Source organism: Athalia rosae, chromosome 2 (assembly GCF_917208135.1).
Source record: "Athalia rosae chromosome 2, iyAthRosa1.1, whole genome shotgun sequence".
NCBI lineage: Eukaryota > Metazoa > Arthropoda > Insecta > Hymenoptera > Athaliidae > Athalia > Athalia rosae.
Window position 1 is genome coordinate 7,662,696 of NC_064027.1, and position 20,182 is coordinate 7,682,877.

Here is a 20,182-nt window from a genome sequence, read left to right on the forward strand (position 1 = left end):
GCAGGTGACGAAAAAAGGGGCGAACCTGTCTTCCGTTTCGCTGTTTCTCCCTTTTTTCTTTTTTTTCTTTTTTGTTTTTTTCTTTTAATTCATCACGCGAGAATTTTTCAGTTCGCTTGTAGCTTTCGCCGGGCGGCATAGAATACCTTTAGAATATGTGTGTGATTTTGTGCGTCGGTGGCGTGCAAACGATGCGAAAACGTGACAGCGGAGTGCCAGAGGCATTCGCGAGAATCTCTGCTTGAAATGTGGTTAATGAGAACGGCTTTGCGGAAAAATATTCATCTGTATTTCGCCGGAGGGTTTTCCATCCGGGCCACGGTTTCGCGTCTATTTTAATTTGTTGCTCGCAGCCTCGTCTGCTCGGTACGCCCGACGCTGTATAATACGTATAATATCGAAGATTCCAGAAGTCGGGGAGAACCGATGTCTGCCGGTAAGAGCAATCTTACCCGCGATGTAATTATTCCCTCGCGCCGAGGGATCCTCGTTTCCGTCCTCGCAAAACTAATGGGACGTCGATTAACGTATGACGAATCCTCTCTCCGAGACGAGTGTCCTCCTCGCCGGGGTTTTCAAGCGTAAGAACTTCTCTCGTACAAAGCTATCTTTTCCCTTCATCTTTTCGAGTAGCTTTCCCAACGGCTCGACTTCCCATCTCCTCGGGCCCGCCATCGCTTCACCCCTTCGCAGTGAATTAATTAGTTTGCAAACATGAAAGCGGCTAGCCAGAGACCGGGGGCTATCCCATGGCTACTGAGAACATCTAGAGGATGGCAAAGGGTTCGCCAGAGAGTGCCCTAACTCTGTGTGCACTGCTACGCTTGTACACTCCGAGACCAAGCACCGTCCGTCACTTCTCCTCTATTCGTCGCGTCTCCCAGCGAATGCAGCGCAACCGCTCGTGCGGGCGCACATCTCGCGGAGCGCTTGACTTCGGCGTTCGGATCTTGAGCGCCCCTTTCGACGCCGATTCCGACGTCCGAATCGGACGGACGAGGTGACGGGCGGGCGAAATATTCGGTAACGTCGGAGGGGGGCTTCGATCTTCGAACGGTCCGCGCGCAGTTCTCGGCGAACCCTATGAGAATTTCGACGTCGAATCACCGGATCATCGGTGGAGCCCCGAGGACCGGCATCGTCGTCGTCGCGCGCCACTACACCACGTGGATAACATTCTCGCCTTTGCCCTAATTAGGGAAGAGTTAGTCAAACCGTAGGGAGGAAGGGATGGATAAACGGAGAGAGAGTGAGAGAGAGAGAGGAGTTTCGGGTAACCACGATCAATAGCGGCACCCTGCGCTCTCCTCGTCCGAGGGAATTCTCCGAGTTAAACGCGCGCGCGGAGCGAACTACCAACCTGAAATACGATTATAATTCCCTTTTGTCTCCTAAATCGCACACTCCTCCGCTTCTTCCCACGTTTCCAAGCCCCGCGCGTATCCACCCTCTCTCGCTCTCTCTCTCTCCGCGCGTGGGTGTAACGATATAGTCGCCATACGTGTTAAGGTACGAAGGTTGTACACGAGAACTGCTGTGGAGAGAGAGAAGTCGCGGGGTCGGCTTACTCGCTCAATAATGCATGCAACGCTGCGCCGCGAAACCAAAACGTACAGGTGTTCTCTCACTTCATCTCATTTCTCCATTCTACGTCTCCCGCGTTATATACGTATACGTGTATTCGCCCTTCCGCTTTCTTCTCTATTTCTCTCCCCGCTCCGTTCCTCCGCTCGAATTCCGTTCGCGACGAGTCGTGTGTGTGTACCGCGGTAGCTCCGCGCTCTCCTCCGCTCGCTCTCGCCGTTCGCGTCTGACCTGTACGTGATATTGCTACTTCCAGCTAGCTCTTGCGCGGACCTTTATGGCTTTGTTTCGCGGAATCAGATATTACCGAGGGATAATACCGACGTGAAATAGGTACGGCGCTCTTCCCCCCCCCCCCCCCAGCTGCCTTTTCCCTCTCTCGGGGTTGTCGCTAATCTATAAATTTTCTACGGCCCTTCGACCGCCCGTCCGTCCCTTACGCGCGTTCACCGGTCCACCCCTTTCCTTCGCCAACGCGGCGTGCGTACACTCGCGATCCGTTTAGCCATCGATCGTTGTTCAGCGAGTCGATGTGTGCTCCATTAGTCAGTAACCGGTTCACCGAAGGCTCGTTCACCTGTTGTGAACTTTGTAAAGCACGCCGAAGGTCAGAGTCGAAGCCAATTATCATCGAAGCGAATACCTTCACGAATGTAGACGAGCGACAGCTGAGGTGTATCGTTGCGAGTTTTCTTTCGATTTTTAATTCTTGACTTTTATGCTGTAAGTATGATCGTCGTCGTTACGTCGTCTCAACTTCACGGTAATTTTCTTCTCACCCGTGATTTCTTATTAATTATCGAGCTAACCCGACCTTGGAAATACTCAATTGAATCCGCGATGAAGGTACCAAAAGCTAAGACGAGCTTAACGGATCCAGACACCCGAGATACGTTGCATCGTTAACAATACAGGAGTTACGATTTTCCTCATTCCCTTCGGATTAGAAATTGCGTCGGCGGGAATAGAATTCCTCGCGACTGTAAAGCTCGGGAATCCTGGATTAATGTATCAATCGCGTGACGTTGTAACGCCACGGAACTTTACGGGATCAAACACGTGACGCGAAAAGAGATGCATAAAATAATCGAAATCAACGTTATGAATTCTATTACGTCGGTAAAGCAGGCAAGATGAAACAGAGGAGATGAAGAAGAAAAAAACACGCTCGAGCGGATGATAAAAAAAATTTATAACGTAAAAAAGAAAAATAAATGAATAACATGGGATTGAAGAGGCGTCGGGTTACCCACCCCCAAAGCGTGTACACAGCTCACGATTTAATGGTACTTCTAACCCAATTCTCCGGGATTAGGCTTTCGTACACACGTTTCTTTTGACGTCATTGGTTTATTATTATTTAATTTTTTTTTTTTTTATTCCAGATTACATTTTTTTTGTTTATTTATTTATTTTTTGTTTCGCACAACACGAAATGTACTTTTTATACCCGCGTTTTATGTTGAATCTCCGCGGGAGCGATGAAGAGGATGGGAGTTTTATCAAACGCTTTTCTGAAAAATAACTGCGTTCGTTTTATCTCCTTGAGAGATCAAATTTGCCGGTTATCTCGAAAATTCCTCTTTCCCAAGGGCTCGTAAGCCTCGCGCGGTCGAGACCGAAAACAGCGAAAGGTTTCATAAAGAGTAAAAGCGATTGTTCGGGTACCAAAAAACAGTTAAACCTCACCGACCACCGCCTCGTTTCCACTTTCATTGCTCAAACTCTTCACAGAGCCCACGACCCACGAAAATTCCAGAAAATATCCTCTACACCGAGGAAAAAGAAAAGTACGCCGAGTGCAACGGAGCAGAGAGGTGAAGGATTAAGACGGGGGGGAGCCGCGAGGAACAGGCGGTGTAAGTCTGAAAAGCACGTGGCGCTGTCGCCTAGAGAGGAAGCAAGGCGATAGAGGAGAAGAGAAGAAGCGAGAAAAGTGGAAAAAAAAAAAAAAAAAAAGAAAAAAGGAAGGAGAAAAAGGGCAACTCCGTAACGAAAGTCGTGTTTTATTAGGAAAGTTATTCGGGAATTAGCCAAAAACAGCAAGCGCTCGGTAGGGAAAGAGAGAGGAGAATTGTGGGCCGAGGTCATTACAGAGGCTTCGGCGAACTTATACAACGCGCAAGCGGCACCGGAGCCGGTGGCGGCCTTAATAAGCGTTTTAACATCCCGCCTATAAATTTTACGCGATGTAAAATTAGCGCGAACCCAATGGCAGCGCTAAAGCTCGCCCTGCCCTGCCCTGCCCCGCCCGACCACGTATCAAAATAATAGGTCTCCTCTCGCCTTTAGTCTTTACCAGTTTTAATGCATTTTACCACCCCGACCGACCCCTCCCGCGCGTCACCTCGCTCCACTTCATCATCTCACCTGTCCTCTCTCTACGCCTTTCCACTCTCTCCACCTCGTCTAGTTTTTTTCATCGTCTCCCATTTTAATACTTCGCGATCCCCTTCTTAATTTGCGGTCTATATACATATTATGTACGAAATGAATTTTGCGCACGTGAAACGTACGCTCGTATGTATTTTGTCGTCGTTTACCCCGGCGCTAATTGTATTTACACGGGCGGGGGGGGGGGGGGGGGGGGGGGGGGGGGAGAGTTACGTAGAAAACGTATCGAACGCCGGCGCGCCGTAGCGCAGAGTTACGGAGGTTCTCCTTAATTTATACGCTGAAAATTTCCGGCTGTACCGTAGACGACGGTGATGACGCACGCGTGCTCACGAGACTAGTCGCTTAACGGCTGATACAGCACGCACGTATTAATATGACGCGAGCCCCCCTTCGTCCCCCTCGACCCCCCGGTAGTTACGTTACGCCAATCTACCGAAATCAGCAAATACTTTTGTCACGACTGGCGAGCACGCAATTTCATCCGGTTCCACCATCCCCTCCCCCCCCCCCCCCCCCCGGTTTTTCGCATTTTTTATTCATTAACATTCAGCCGTTTATATTTTTTCATACCTCGATTCCGCGGAGCTCAATGCGGAGGGAATACCCGCGGAGAAACATGACCAGATCCAGTTGATAATGACTCGCCTGAAAATACATGTCACGTATACACGTATGTATACGTATGTATACGTTTGAATTTTGTGTAATTTGAGTGAAAAAAATTATTACACACCTAGCCGCGGCCCGATACGCAATAAGTGATAAGGGTAATGGCGGTGATGATGACGCAATTGAAAAAAATAACCGTTGATAACGACGATGCTGATGGAAATAATAACAAGAATATCAATAATGTAATACTATTATAGTATTCCCGGTTCGCGGGGGGTGCACAATGCTCGTATAATAACGATAATAATAACAGCAACAAACATCGGGGCTCGCGAAACACAAAAGAAATGTACACAAAGGTAACCTAATATAAATGACGAAGATAATAGCAATCGTAATGAAACGAATATAAGGGGATGAAGGAAAAGAGACGAGCCTCTAATGTTCGCGAGTAACGCTAAGCGGGCACGCCGCGTAATGGGGATAAAATAATACCGAATGTTTGCCGAACCATCCCCCCCCCCCATCTTTATTCCTCGTACACGTGCACCGTGGATCAAAGATCCAAGGAGCCGACGTTTCGCCCGATCGGCGTGCACCGTAATATTTCAACAATTCGCGCTCGGTTATCGTTCATTCATTGAATAGAAGATTGCATTTTAATTGATTGTTAAAGTAACCCTCACGCGATCCGTGTACGAGACACGCCATTTGTGGTCGTCGACCACCACCACCGCCACCACCTCCTACGTAACTTCGACTCGAGACGGATCGAACGAATGTTTAATGGGCAGCACCTTATAACGGTGAAACGCTGTACGCCGCGCCACTTCCGCTACCAGTGTTGACTTTATGACCTTTGTCCGCGTCTCGGTTCTTAGAGGCGATTTTGCAACCGCGACAAAAAAATTGGACGAGAAGAGGAGAAGAAAGGGAGGGGAATTTCGCCGTCCGAAAACGCAGGGGAAAATTGTTTTAAATCTTTGGACCATTTTCGCGTGTATATATAGAACGGTGGCGGCGAAGTAGAGTGAGCATCAACAGCTGCTTGATTTTAAGGAGTGAAAATATAAAGGAGGGAATTGAAAAGCGAGATAAAAGACAGCTTGTAGAATTTCATCTGCGCGGACTCATTCGACAATCGTTAGCCTTAACGGTAGCCTCTTTCACTCGAATCACCGCCGACCGAACTTGGCATCGGTCCAGAAAAGACGACCGAGGGAAAGCGGAGAGAGAAATCACGTCGAGCTGCTATCCGGGAAGCAACCCCGACGTCGATCGTCCGGTGAACCAGCCACCGCGTTAACGAGAACTTTTCCTTTCGCTTAGCTACACGGCCGCTTCGTTTTATCTTACTTTATTTCATTTTCCTTCATTCTTCCGGATCCCGCGGGGCCCACGACGCGGCACACGGACTCGAGGCATCATTCCGCAAAAACTTTTGAATAAATAACGACATTCTGTATCCAGAATGCCGAGCGTTATCTCGGAGGTACGAGACGCCGGGTTATACCGGACGGACCGATGACTCGTGAAAAAAATCCGACGTAAGGTCTGATCTGACGTTACGTAACATCGGGACGTGGGGAGCGGAGGGTTGGAGGGAATCCGCGCGGCGTGAATAGGGGTGGGATATTTGAAGGAGTGTAACTTATCGTGGCTCTCGAAATCCGAACTAAACCGGATGGATTATTTTATCTTGTACTTTCGTCGTTACTTTTCTCCGAAATTTCCAGAGCTGGCGGCGATCCTGTGAAAAGGTTGGAGTAATATTGCCTACTACTCGCAGCGAGCGAGCTGAACCGGCCGGCTGTTGCACTGTTTTTAGAATTACGTCACGTGGATTATCCCGGGGTTATAATTCGGATGGGGGGGGGGGGGGTTGAAATTTTGGACGAACGAGCCCGTCAGCCCGGTGCGCAATGTTCGTGGCTAGGGTGTACAGATGTGTATAGGTGTAATAAGTATATAACGTAAAGTCCAAAAGCGAGGGAAATTTTCCTACTTTCCCTAAAGCCTCGATTTCACGGTGCTGTAAGAAACGACGGGGGCGCCGCAAGCTTCGTTTATTTCTAGCAGCCAACGGGAACTCGGGGAATTCTAAATGCACATTTCCCTGGCTTCTCAAAACGTCTGGGGTAGGGCCTTAACTTGGCTTATGCCAAATTGAAGAATTAACCAACAGCCTACCCTTCCACCTATTTCGTATGAATATATATTTGTTTCTCCATACACCTAAATACTTAACGGAATAAAGGGCGAGCGGCGCAGCAGCTATCTCCGAGGATTTTGGCTGCCGACGATAACGGAAGGAAATTCATTTGTTTGCCGGAGGAAAGAATATATATATATATGTTATATACATCTCCCTCCGACGTGACGAACATTTCGCGCCGCTTCAACGAGGGGGGCGGAGGGGGGGATGCGGGATGCGACGAAACACAAACGCCATGAATATTTCCCATCGCTTGTTATGTACATTTACTTCGTTACGGGATTGGAAAAAAATCGCGCGCAGCGGGAAAAAGATATTGGAAATTATCGCGGCGAGATGCGAGGTTTATATCGAATAATTGTAACGAGCGGCGGTGAAAGGAGAACGCGAAGGTTTCTAGCGGCCGTATATTTAATTCAATTGAAACGACGGCTAGAGACGCAACGAACGAAATAAATTATACGTCGGCCATTTGAACCCCCCATTTTCGATGCTAATTACGGTTATTCCTTAAAATTGCCGCGCCTCGCGTTTTCCTTTAAAATCTACACCGGGGATCTCGCGAACGGCGACCCCAACGAAACGAATGAACGGAACGTCGAAAAAAACTTATTCCCTTCGAAATTATTTATACGATAACTTACCGCATGACCGATTAGAGGCGTCCGGGTTTAATGAGAAAAATTATCCGCGAAATGAAATGAAGGGGAGAAAAAGAATTAGATGCATCCCTGCGGATGATGGTCGAGTAATTTAGATTTCGTTTCGAACTCTCTCCAGACTCTTCGCTCTTCGATAATTTTTTACTTTTTCTTCTCTCTTTTTTTTTTTTTACTTTTTTTTTCTGTCTTTTAATCCGAATTCCGATTCGATCTACACCCGCCGAGTATAATATGATATACCTAGCGAGTCTCACTTTCTTACTTTCAATCAATCACCGGGGATTTAAATCAATTGCAATCTAACTGAATCTGATCGTAATTTTCACGGATAAGGATCAAATCAAGCAGTTTGTAGGCGACGCGACATCCGCCTCCGAAATCCCGAGAGTTCTTGCGAACCTGAGGCGCCGTTGTACGGGTTTTGTCTGAAAAGTTATTCAACGATTTTCGCGAAAACAAGAGGAGTCGCGCAACCGTGATGCTAAAAACGTGTAGGAAGTAAAAATCTTGAAACATCTCGAAAACAGGCGGATACCGGATGTAATCTGAGTCACGCGAATCGCTGGTCCGGCAGCTACGTTCGAACGGGGAAAGATGAACGAAAAATGGAGAAAAGAAAAAAAGTGAAAGAAAAAAAAAAAAAATCCTCACCAAAAAACCGGTAAGAACACCTCGTTATATTCGTTATGCATGCGGTGTACAGTGTAGCCAAATAGACTCGGCGGTTTGTTCGAGTGGGGTAGGTCAGGTCGATAACCGTTGGCATACACCTGCGGGTAGCGTGCAACTATTTTAGCAATTACCAACCGAATCGCATATATTGTTATGTACCCAACTACTTCTCCGTGTATAATGGTATATTGTGTATTAGCGGCATTCGTGACAAGCAGAAAACGTGACGAGCACTTTGTACCTCGAACTTGCAGTGATTCAATTATTCAGATAAGCTATGGGGTACTTTTTTCAACGGACTGCGACGACGACGACGACCACTCCGAGACGAAGAAATCTTAATCGATGACCTTGCAGATAGCACTCCGGTCTTTCCTTTTTGCTCTTTTTTTATTTTTCAACCAGTTTCTCTGCAGTTGAATGTCTCTGATTCCCATCGAAGAGTTGGGAAAGTTCGTTTCGTTCGGCCTGACCTGGTTGAATCTTATAGCTGAATTTGGGTTTCCAATCTCTGATCTAATTTTTTTCGTACGGTTATGTAACATGTTTTTCAATTTAGTCAACGGATTCGTGTTCCTGGGGCGAAAATACATCGGGAAAAGGTTATACCATCAATTTTAAAAATACTTCATTTTCGGCGCAAAAATCAATCGTGTTTTTTATTCGGGTCTACGCGAAATTGTGACGTGTTTCGAGTTCATGAATCCGAAACTGTAATCGAAATCGATTCATCGATCGAGATAAACCAGTTATCCTTAATTTCTCCGTTCCACAAAGCAGAGAAAAATTGCAAAAATTGTAATACGGCTGGCAATAAGTAGATCCAAACTAACGGGCACAGCGAAGTGCAATACTGTGGTAGAAATAAGTGTCGAGAAATAGAAATAAGCTTATTTGCAACGTGGCGATGAGCCCCCATTAATCAAAATGCTAATCGCCGGAAAGCTAACGCAATTTAATTATAGTAATCTAGGGTATTTCGTGGGCTGCCAAAAATAAAGTCAAGCTGGTATTATTGTACGAGGGGCTTCGTGTTTTCAAGAAACGTTGTATATACGTCCGTATACGTATACACGTGTATGTACGCCAGCAGCTGTGCGTCGCCCGACCGTACGCCGAGCCGCTTCGAAAGATCCAAAACCCCCAAGCCGCCGCATCGATTTACCCCGAGACTCTTTTCAGCCGCATAAACTTGACCCACCGCGTCGTCGTCGTGATCCACCACCCGTCACGCCAACAACTCGGGGATCTCACCTACGGATTGTCGTCCCTCCCCAAGTTTAATGGTCGTGGAACCCTCGACACCTGTGCCCGTCGATTCGCTAGAATTGTCTTTTGAGGCTGGTCCTTTTTTCGCAACGCGATATCCTTAATGGTTTCGTAAGCAACTCCGTGCTACCGAAGTGCGCCGCTCGACGGTAAATTCGAACGTTTCCCACCTACGCGACGACTGTAAAGGCCTCGTTTTTTTTTTATTCTCCTTTCGCACCGTCATCCATTTTTACACCCCGAACACCTTTTTCCATGATGAGGTGGATCACGAGTTCGGACTCGTGAGAAATAAGGATAAAGCTGATCCGGGATACCGCGTATCCTTCCGTAGTGAATCCGCGCGAACTTTGCTTCGCACCGTGAACAATTAATTAGCCCCGATGTATCGCATAAATTATGGATTACAATGAGATAATCATGTCAGTCCGGTCGGGGTAGGTGGTCCTGCAGAGACATCGATCAGTCCTACAGCTTAACACGTGCTCAAATCCAATTACGTTGTACAGGAAACGTAATTTCGATAGTTACCACAATCCGTGCGGACAATCGCGCACACGCTACGCTGTCCGGTGGCTTCTGTTGTAGGGGTGGTTCCTGTAGGCGTCAGCGTTCACGTCGGGCGTCGGGCGTCGGGCGTCGGGCGTCGGCGTATGCTTCTGCAAGGCTTGCATCGCAGCCCCCGTAGCTATTGTCGCGGACGTCGGAGCGTCGCTTGTTCCACCGATCCTTCCGCTCTATATATTCGCCTCGATCGTTACGGGCGCTGCTTCGAAAAAAATGGTCCTGGAAACGGAAATGCATTTTTCGACCGTTCAGCTGGTTCATGAAAGAAATAGGTTTTTTTTTCCGAGGCTTTACTTCGCGCACGCGTTCGCGGATCGCTCGGCACGATTTTACTTGACTCGTATCGCACAGCGAGGATTAAGATCTCACGGACGTTAGCCCGGCGACCTCAATTTCTTCGCGGACATTTGGAAAATTGGACGAGGTACGATTATAATAGAAGCTGCACTCCGAATGCTGTGTGCGAAATATAATTATAGATCGTATCCGTATACCCATCAATCGCGACGAGTACGAAAGAGATAAATTAATTCCGAGTACCCGCAAGTCACCGCGATATAAAGCGTAATTCGTCATGGATTTAGCAATTCAAATGTTGAACGTGAGAGACGGGGGGGTGGGGGGAGGAACGGGGCGCGGTGTGAAAAATAAATGAATCGTTAAAAGTGCTCGCAATCTCGTAGAAATTTCGATCCTTTTTTTCTTTCTATCGAATTCGCAGAGTGTGCAGGCAGACAATACGTGGCCATAATGATCGACCCGTCGATAGGAATTTATTTATTTATTTTCATTTCATTTGTTTAGTGTGTATTTTTTTTTGTTTTTTTGGTTTTTTTTTTTCTCATTTGACTCCGGGACAAAGTGCACGATTTTCATTTAGCCAAACAGCGACTTTTTCGCGACGTGCCTGAACCGAAAGAGCGGACTGAAAGAATTTCAATGAAAAACGTAAAAACAGCTTCCAGCGATTGGTATCACTTGGTACACCCGTCACGCAATATACCGAGGCCAGGTTGGGTTGGCATTGAGTGAGGTCAGGTTAGGCTAGATTCCACTACGTGCGACGCATCTTCGTATAGTTTTTCTAAGGAAATCCATAAACCACATTTCTATACGTTTTCCTGCGGGATTTCCTCCCGAATACATCTACATTCGCGAAAGAGCAAAACCTTGTTATTGTTGTTGCTGCTGCCACTGCCGCTGCTGCCGCTGCAGCAACTCACTTAGAGATTTGCGGAAATGATTCGAGAATACAAATCCCAGGGTATGAAATTCATTCTTCGACCGTCAATGGGACGATGCGAATGCAGCTTATAATCGTGATTGAAAAGGTGCAAGTTTCCGGAACGGTATATTCGCGCGGTGGAGTAGACGTACGCGATATAATACATAAGCCGGGGGAGTGACTCCCGGCGCTAGGTATACGTGGAATTGTGTTTTTTTTTTTTATTCTCATCTCGACTTTCTCCCTGCTTTTTTCAACCATGGCTAGCGGGCGAAGCTTCGGCAGCGCGAAAGGTGCGTTGATCCGCCTCGGGTAAGCGGATTCCCCGGTAAAACGCGCGTCTCGCGTTGTGCCGCAGACGAAGGAACTCCCAAAGCATTCTCCGGCAGCTATGGTGACTACCATCGCGGAAACCTTCTTAGTCCCTTTGGAACGGCGAGCCAACAATATTCGAATATAAGCCGCGATCGGGAGACTCTCCGCCCTCCGTTCCCTGCTCTTCATTCGCCCTTTGTAGGTATATAGCGACGTGTACGCGACCCTCATTTCGTCCCGTCGTGTTTCCTCTTATACCATTTCCCCGGCCCTCCCTGCGGCACGGCGGCACTCTAGCCACCCTTTATTACTGGGAGGCTAAGCGGTTTGGCGTAAACTCTAAACTACCGAAATACGACCGAAGCTTTCGCGGAGTTTAGGACAGTAGGAGAGTCACGACGTGTATCAAAGTGCCTGCCTACCATATATATCTCAATTCTTCGCCGAGACGGTATTAATATACGCGCGGCCTTCGATCTCTCCGAAATAGGAGAGGGAGGGGAAAAAATTCGCACGGACGTATCGTTCGCCCCGTTCGCAAGCTCGATCACGTTACAATCGACCGAAATACGCACAATATCGTATAATCGTATAAATACGAAAAAGGTAAAATTAGATCGACACCGGGTGTAAAAGCGACGGAAAAAGTTGGGTTGTTAAAAATTTAGCAATTTTAGAAACGCGCGGCGTTTTTATCGTCGAACGTTGTACAACGGTCGTTAACGGTCCTCGCAACTCGAGCGATACATAAGCGTTCGTCTGCAAGTTTTGTGCGCGCGTCATGAGGAGGTCAGGAAGGCCTCAATCACCGGTAAAACTGCACCAGCTAAGCAATTAGCCGCGATAAAGACGTTATGCCCATACGGCAAACCTTATCATTATGCGTGCATATTACAGCTCGGTGCCCGGGGGCGCAGGCGTATACGCCAAGTATGCACCTGTTTCCTGATAATCATATATTTACGTCCACCTTGAAACCTTCGCAGCCGAACGTTCGGGCGTTTGTTGACCGCAAACGCGAGCGTTTACCTTGATCAACCTCGATATTATGCAAATTATTCAGGTTGTTTACGTGACTCCGTTAATCGTTCACAAGCGCATATGCATAAATATACACCGACGAACTCGCGCCGCGGATTACACCGTCCGTGCTTCTCTTCTTCGCCATTCATTTATTTTTTTTTTTTCATTCTCTTTTTGTCGAATTTCGTAGGGTGTTCGATGTGTCGATTTTTGGGTGAAGCAGTAGGTACCCATAGGTTCGATATGTGGCGCATTTACATCACACCCGCACCCTGCATGCGCGCGGATGTCTGGTATCTGGAGGGTATGTACAAGTTGGGTACACATAGCACGTACCAATATTACCTGATATATATTGGTTTGGTCGGATTCACTTCCACGTTGTACTATACGGTGGGTGTACACTCGGTGCGGCGAATGCACCGCGCGCTCCAGGAATTCAAGACGTCACGTGACCCCGACCGATTCGATTGGTAATGGATTTTGGCAACTGTGCCTCCGGTGTGACTGAAAATGTTGCTACCACATAAAATTCCAACTACCGATAGGGTACGTAACGTAACCAGCTACGGATATATTTTCGCTCTCGGGAAGAAGTACATGCGAACCGGCTGTAACTACTGACGGGATTTTTCAATACCTGTACAGCCGGGGAATTCTGCAAGCGGCGTGTGCACTTTGGATTCGGGATTTGAAGGGTCTCGTCCGAATTCTGGATTCCGAATTCCGAGTGGATGGCTTTCGTGCTTTACCCTTTGAACGTAAACATTTATTGCCCGACCGAATACCTACCAATTTTATGATACCCTTTCGCTTTACCGTACTTTTTATCGACGCGCCGACCAAACGAACCAACGGAATTACCTCTACTACCTAACATCCGTCCCTTCCGACTGCATGCCGATGCAACGGCAAAGATTAGCGATTTAATTTCGTGACATTCTCCGTCACGTTGCATCGAGTCATTTTCTTTCGGGCAAACGGACGTCTCAGAATCACGACACTTTCGATTCAATTCTGCTTTCGGAAAACCATTTTACGAAAAGAAACTCCGAGGAAAAAAATTTAGCATCTCTTTTTATTCTGAAACTGCCACCTACTCATCGAATATTTGTTTCGTTTACTCTGTTTTCTCTTTCAACCGAGTAAAAAATAAATGAATCGCCGGCATTTATTGGTTCGTCCCGATTTCCGAAGCCCGCATGTGACCGCGCGGCTGGTTTAATCTTCGTCTTCGATTCGGCACGACAATCGGGGGGGAGGGGGGTGTTAAATTCAGCGATAAAGGTTAGATAAATTACGTGCAAGTAGAGGTACGTTAATCTCGATACGTATGCACGTGTATTACGTACACCTACGTCGGATAAAATCGAGCGTTGAAAGGCGGTCGGAATTGCAACCGATTTCGTTTGGATTTAAATCAGCCTTTGCCGCCGCGGGTTCCGTAAAATACATCGAGTCTTCTGACCGTAATTATGATTACGTTAGACCACCTCGGAGAGACGGAGGTTTAGAGAGACACACGTTAGCCCGCCATAACTTCTCTTATTATAGAAACCTCTGAAGTTTCTGTAACAGGTATACCGCGTACGGGTATGTATAATGCGCGGTAATCCGCTTTTAACACCGTGGAAACTCTAACGTGTTTTGTTAGACTGTAAAACGTTATAGTTGAGAGTAATGTGGTCACTGCCACATTTTCATAGTCCTCGCAACTGTTGGCTCTTTATCACGGCGAAACACGTTAACCATATTCGCATTAGACGTGTAACGAATTTCAAAAGCTCACTAAATCAAAAGGACACCTCGACTACGCGTAGCGTTGTCGGGTCCCGCGGGAGCCGACGTCTCTTCGCCGAGGACATTGTGATTAAAAAAAAAAGAAAGGCGTTTCCGATCTCCGAATTTCTATTTTTTTCCGTTTTCTCATTTCCGCCGAGCGTACTTCGCGTCCTTGTATTTCTCCTGTTTTTTTTTTTTTTTTTTTTTTTTTCTCCTCTCCGAAAAAGAGAAAGGAAGGAAGGAGTCGAAATAAGGCTTGTTTTTCGTGCTTTAATTTTCATGCGCGGCGGATCGTCGTACAAGCGCCAAATAAATTTACATGCAGGGGGGGGGGCGACGACGAGCGGAGACGAGCTGAAATTCGAGGACCAGACAGAAAGAAAAGAGATGGGGAAAGGGGAATCAGGTACTCGCAAAGGAGATGTAACGAGCTAGCTATATGCATAGAGGGTTAGTGTAAAAAAAGACGAGCTCCGAGTGAGCTTTGAGTAATCTTACGCGAGGAAAATATAACGTGACAGGTAATTCATCGCCTTATTTCATCTCCTTTCTTTCCCCAGTCACGCGGACGGTCAACCGCTCGTCTATGCAAACTGGAATTTAATTAGCCGTCTCTGAAATTGTTAAAAAACCAAATCCCTTCGGCTGCGCGTAATTCCTCAAGGATATTATACGTTTCCGTCTTTCATAGTTCGAGGAGAACTTTTCCCGAGCTCATCAATTCGCAGAGGAAATCCCCTCCGCGCCACGCAGACCGTGTACACGACCTGTAGCGTAGTAATGCGGCTTAATAATTAATCTTCATTAATATATTAGCATGATAATATGATATTCCTTGGAAGTTCCGCGAGGAGCTGAAAACGAGCGTCGCCGTTCTGCCGTTAAAAAATTGGAAAATAAATAGATCTTCGAAACGACCCCTCGTTCAGACGGGAGGAAGGTATGACCGGAGCGTTAATCGGCTGGATCCTCGACGGGGGAGTAGTAGTTGGTCGATTTCCGAGAACCTCCGTGTATCGAAACCGAAGAGAAGGTAAAATATAAGTTCCGTTATCGACATCGATCGGCGAACAGCTCCGCACCTAACAAACTTTCTATAACTCCCGTATATTATATATATATATATATATACCTACGGGAACAAACTTATATATAGATGTAGATATACCTTTTGTAACGACTAACAGGAGGTGCTTAGTCTACACACTTAAGCCGATTTCTGAAGTATAGGTGGTCGGAAGGTAGCCACGGTGCGATTTGTAATCCGTTTACCAGGAGCCAATCTGACGCGTGTACGGGGAGCTAGAAGATCCTCGTTTGTGAGGTACGTACATCGATAAATATATCGCGTAGCGGACCGTTCGTGTATCGCGAGATACGACCGAGGGCTGGAGACTCGTCGTGGATCTCAAATTTGCGGCGTGGCGCAGACGGATCTTTGGCGCGATTAGACGTTAGGGCGAAGGGGCGGAGGGTCTTGAAAGAGAGTGGAACCGGAAATGAGCGTACCCGGGACGCGGTGGAGGCGTAATCCGAAACCACGGGACAATAGTTAACTTCCGAATAGTCGGTGAGCCGGATTGCCGAATGGGACGTTTGGTCCGGAGGTAAGTGTTTTGTCTTAATTGCCGCGATTACGCGTCGTTACCTACTAATCAAGTTTCCCCTAATTACCCGCGACGTCCGATTCGCGTCACCGCGTTACGCGACGGACTCAAAACGCAAGACGAAGCAAAGGGGACTCGAGACCCGATTGACTCGAAATATCCCCCTCCGAATCCCGTGAGATTCGCTCGATTCACCGCGAGCAATAAAATAATTCAGTCAAGTTGCGTATCGTACCCAGCACAAAAGTTATTTCGATGTCGTTAAACCGACGGTTATATAATAAAAAGATATATATATGTATATATAAGTGTACAGAACTCGTATGGGAATGTGATTAAAACTTCGCAGAAGATCGTAGATTTTGCTTTAATACCCCCGTCTCGAAATCACCCGGCTAACGTACCGTGTGGTGTACCTATGTGCAGAGCATCGCGTTTCCTCGGATTTATATCTTTTCTTCATACATGATCGTTTACCTGACGTTTGAAGATTTGTTTCATCTGGTGGGAAAGCTTGTGCCGATTATGGTCGAACGTTTACTACCTTCGCCGTACATGCGGTAGGGAAGCTTGCGTACAAACGCGTAATATCGATGAAATTATATATATCAGACTTCGCCCCGCGAATAACGAATTGCCACTCGAAGTCAACTTCGACGACCCGAACGACGAAACTTCCTACCCCAATATCTGGGCTACTTATTGTTAGTTGTCAGAAAATAATCGACGGATCACTCTTACTAAATGCCTGACTTGCGGGGACAGGACAGTGGACCGAGAGGAATAATTTTTTTTTCCTTCCTTTGTTTCAGGGGGATTCTTCAGCAGGGAAGAAAAAACTACGAAGAAGCGATCCTCAGTTATCAGCGGGCGATCCACTTCAGGCCTTCTTTGGCACGTGAGTATATTTTCCCCAAGGTTTAATTCAGGAATTGGGATTCGAATATCAAATTATCCCGAATGATTAACGGCGAAGGTAAAAAAAAAAAAAGTAAAATGTAAAAAGATTGGAAACCACGAGTTGCGGTTAATTAAAACGCTGGAAAGTGACTAATAAACATCGGAAATGGAGGCAGTTATCCTCGTTCCACATACGGTGAAAATCCTGTAATAAATTATAGCGCCCTTTGAGTTATTAAAATTCAGCGATGATAAAGTCCACGATTCCGTTGAGAGGAGACCCCGGGCGGATAATTTCTCCGTGCAATAAATGTAGCGAACTTTCGACGAGGAAATGTGGAGCGGGTTTATTTCGGGCGTAGCGCCACACCCTCCCCTTCGGCTTCGCGACCCGAACTCGAGCATCTTTAATTTTTCCCAGAATATCCCGAAAGATACGAGGCGTTCGCGATCGTCAACGTCACGCTCAGGAAAAATTCACCCATGCAAATGCACGCGCTCGCCGAGAAATGGAAAATGTTGAAATTCGCGCATCCGGTTGTCCGGTCGTCCTGTCCGCCAGCATTTTACTTCGCCTCGAAGCTATTTGAAAAGTTCTCCTCTCTCGCGATAGAAGGAAATAGGCGAAAGACCAGAACATCCTAGCTGCATCTCGTACGTACCGAGTGACTCAAAAATACGGCATTCGAGATCGCGAACGGGAAACAGAACCAAAATGGAAAGCGAGGCGATTGTCGATCTCCCTTCGTGAAAGATGCAATTTCGATTCGATCCAATCAGGCGTCCACGGAGCCGATTAAAAAAAATTTGAAAATTTCGACGGACTATTCGGAATTCCAGTTATATCCTCGCGTTAACACCGATTGGGGAGCATTCTCTTCATTCGTCTGTGGAGAGTGCGGATAAATTTTCTCGGACGTATGTGCGTGCCGGTTTGATTTTCGTGGATCGAAAAGTGTGGGGGAAAAAGTAAACTGGAGGCACCCCGTACGTGGAGGAGGTACCTCCACACTTCTGGTTATAAAGAGAATTGAAGTCGGTGTAAGCCGACGCGATGGCGAGGACGTTGGGGTCTCTGGAGGTGGTCTTGGCCGCATAATGCGGAGACTGACCCTTGACCTCGGTCCCTCGGGTACCTGGTTCTCGGAGAGGAAACAGAGGAGGAGTCTACCCGTAGTGTGAATTTCTGCCGTACATGTGGGCGGTCGGAGGTGTGAAAGGTGGGTATCCGGCTAAAAGCGATCCGGTATTATTACCTGGCGCTACGTTAAACGCGGCGAACTTTATACAGTTGCGAATTTATGAGCGGGACGTAATTTCTTCCTATACGGGTCTTCCGGTCTCCCAGGTGATACGAGATCGATATCGCCGTAGGAGAACTACTCGGTGGAATTTTTGAAATTTTTCCGAAACTCGCGACGTCGTCCGTGCAGGTGCAACCGGAGAATTGTTTCTCCTCGACGCGTCGGCGCGACTCGCTTTACCGGCCTCATTGTACTCGCCGCGTCGTAAAGCCATAGTTTGCGTTTGAAAACGCGACGAGGGAATTCACCCTCCCCTTTACATTGCCCGTCGTCGTTAGTTTCTATCGAGGCTTTTAGTTCCGTGAACGCGATGTCCGACCGCGACGGAGTTCGGTAACGCTCCGAGTTTAATAGTTCTCCGAACGCGACAGATGGACGCGGTACCCGTAACTTCCCATCAATTCCCCGGACCCGATCCCCGAGTGCATGAGTTATCGACAAACGTCCCGCGTCCCACGATATGACGCGTGTCCCCGCTCGCAATAGCGCTACGGGGTTATTACTCACTCTCCAAACGGTACGTCTCCTGTCTCCCGTCTCGCGATCGCGATCGCGTTATCGACGAGATCTTCCGTCGCCGACGATCGTCGGCGTCGTCGGCGACGGAGCTACAGGTGCGGGGTCGGGTGTCGCGTGCGTCTTCAAGGTCCGTACGGGATCCGAAAATTGCGGAGCGCCGGCTGGTTTACCGAAGTGCATTTTCTAACCAGGGAACAATGCTCCGCGTCCCGTTGAATTAACGGCCAGATTTTACTCCCTCCGAACCGTCTCAGCTAGCCGCAGCGACGAAAGTTTTCAGACTGTTGCTCGCACCGCATAGCTGCGGCCCCTACGAGTGCCGACGCTGCTACCCGTTGCTCCCTTTGCCGGCGCGCACACACAGGACTTTGTAAGACTCAATTAAAGCAAGCCACCGCCAACAAACAGACTGGCTTAAGTCTGAAATCTGCATAAGGCTCCTGTCGCGAAAGGCCACCGACGAGACGAGAATACACCCTTGATACAACACGTAAATTGAGAAACGTACACTTCCCGGACGAAGAGTAGTTGCGGCGCTATCTTTCCATTTCGTAACTAACAAGCTGGCGCGGCAGCCGGAATTCGCGTTCCCCACCGTCGCTTGCGAGACTAACGTCGTTAAGTCTGGAAAATTGGAAGCGCAACGGCGGCGGCCGAGGACGCGCGAGGGATCTTCGCCGGGAAAACGAGAGGAGACAAAATCCGATCGGTTAACCGGCGAAGCGACCGATTGCCTCTTTCGATCCGCGCATAATTTGGCAAATGTACAGCTCACCGTACAGATTTTCGAACATAATTTTCCGCTGCCGTATTTCCGTCCGGATTTAAAAAAGCGGGGCGCACGTCGAACAATGCGCCGCTCTCCGTGCACGTCCAATTATCAAACGAGCGCTGCTGTTCGGATATCGATTGATAAACAGGTATTTGCGATACTGCGGCCACGTGGTTGGTACCTCGGGGAATTCTATTCATTACTATCGATGCGTATTGCCTCTAATATCCTCCGACCTTACCGAGATATTTAAAACAATTGGAAACAAAAGACGACCGATGAATTGAATCGGATTGCCCGCCACTCTTGTTGTGGTCCTGCTGCGTCGACCGATAAACAAATTACCTCGCGGGCTCTCGTCTACGTGTGTATTTAGAATCCCGGACTCGCGCGATCGAACCAACCGCTTACAATTTACAGGGTGAATAATTCCGCACGAAGGACGCCGATGCGCGATACACCCACACCTGCGAATCACGGGTAAACCGATACGCGGATTTCGAATCGTCCTCTCCTTTTTTTTTTTTTTCTTTTTTCATTCTCTCTTTTATTCCAAAACTCGGCGATGCCCGGATGCGTTGCTCTTATATCATTCCGTAATTGAAAAAAAAAAAGAAACCAACCATTTTTTATCATTGAAATCTTCAACAAGGTTATTTCATGAATGAAAATTGAGTTTCATGAATAGAACTTGATTTTCCATAGCTATAATATCCCACATAAGTTTCTGTGGAGTGGAGAGGGAATTCTACCAAAA

At 47.5% G+C, this 20,182-nt stretch overlaps 1 protein-coding gene across 5 annotated transcripts in view; it reads left to right on the forward strand.

Annotated features, from left to right (window-relative positions):
- LOC105686657 (protein O-mannosyl-transferase TMTC2-like) overlaps positions 1-20,182 on the forward strand; it is a 215,454-nt gene that overhangs the window by 153,859 nt on the left and 41,413 nt on the right. For all 5 annotated transcript variants that reach the window (XM_048651503.1, XM_048651505.1, XM_012401689.3 and 2 more), the window contains exon 6: positions 16,743-16,828. In XM_048651503.1, coding sequence (XP_048507460.1) covers positions 16,743-16,828 — 86 coding nt within the window. The remainder of the gene's footprint in view (positions 1-16,742; positions 16,829-20,182) is intronic.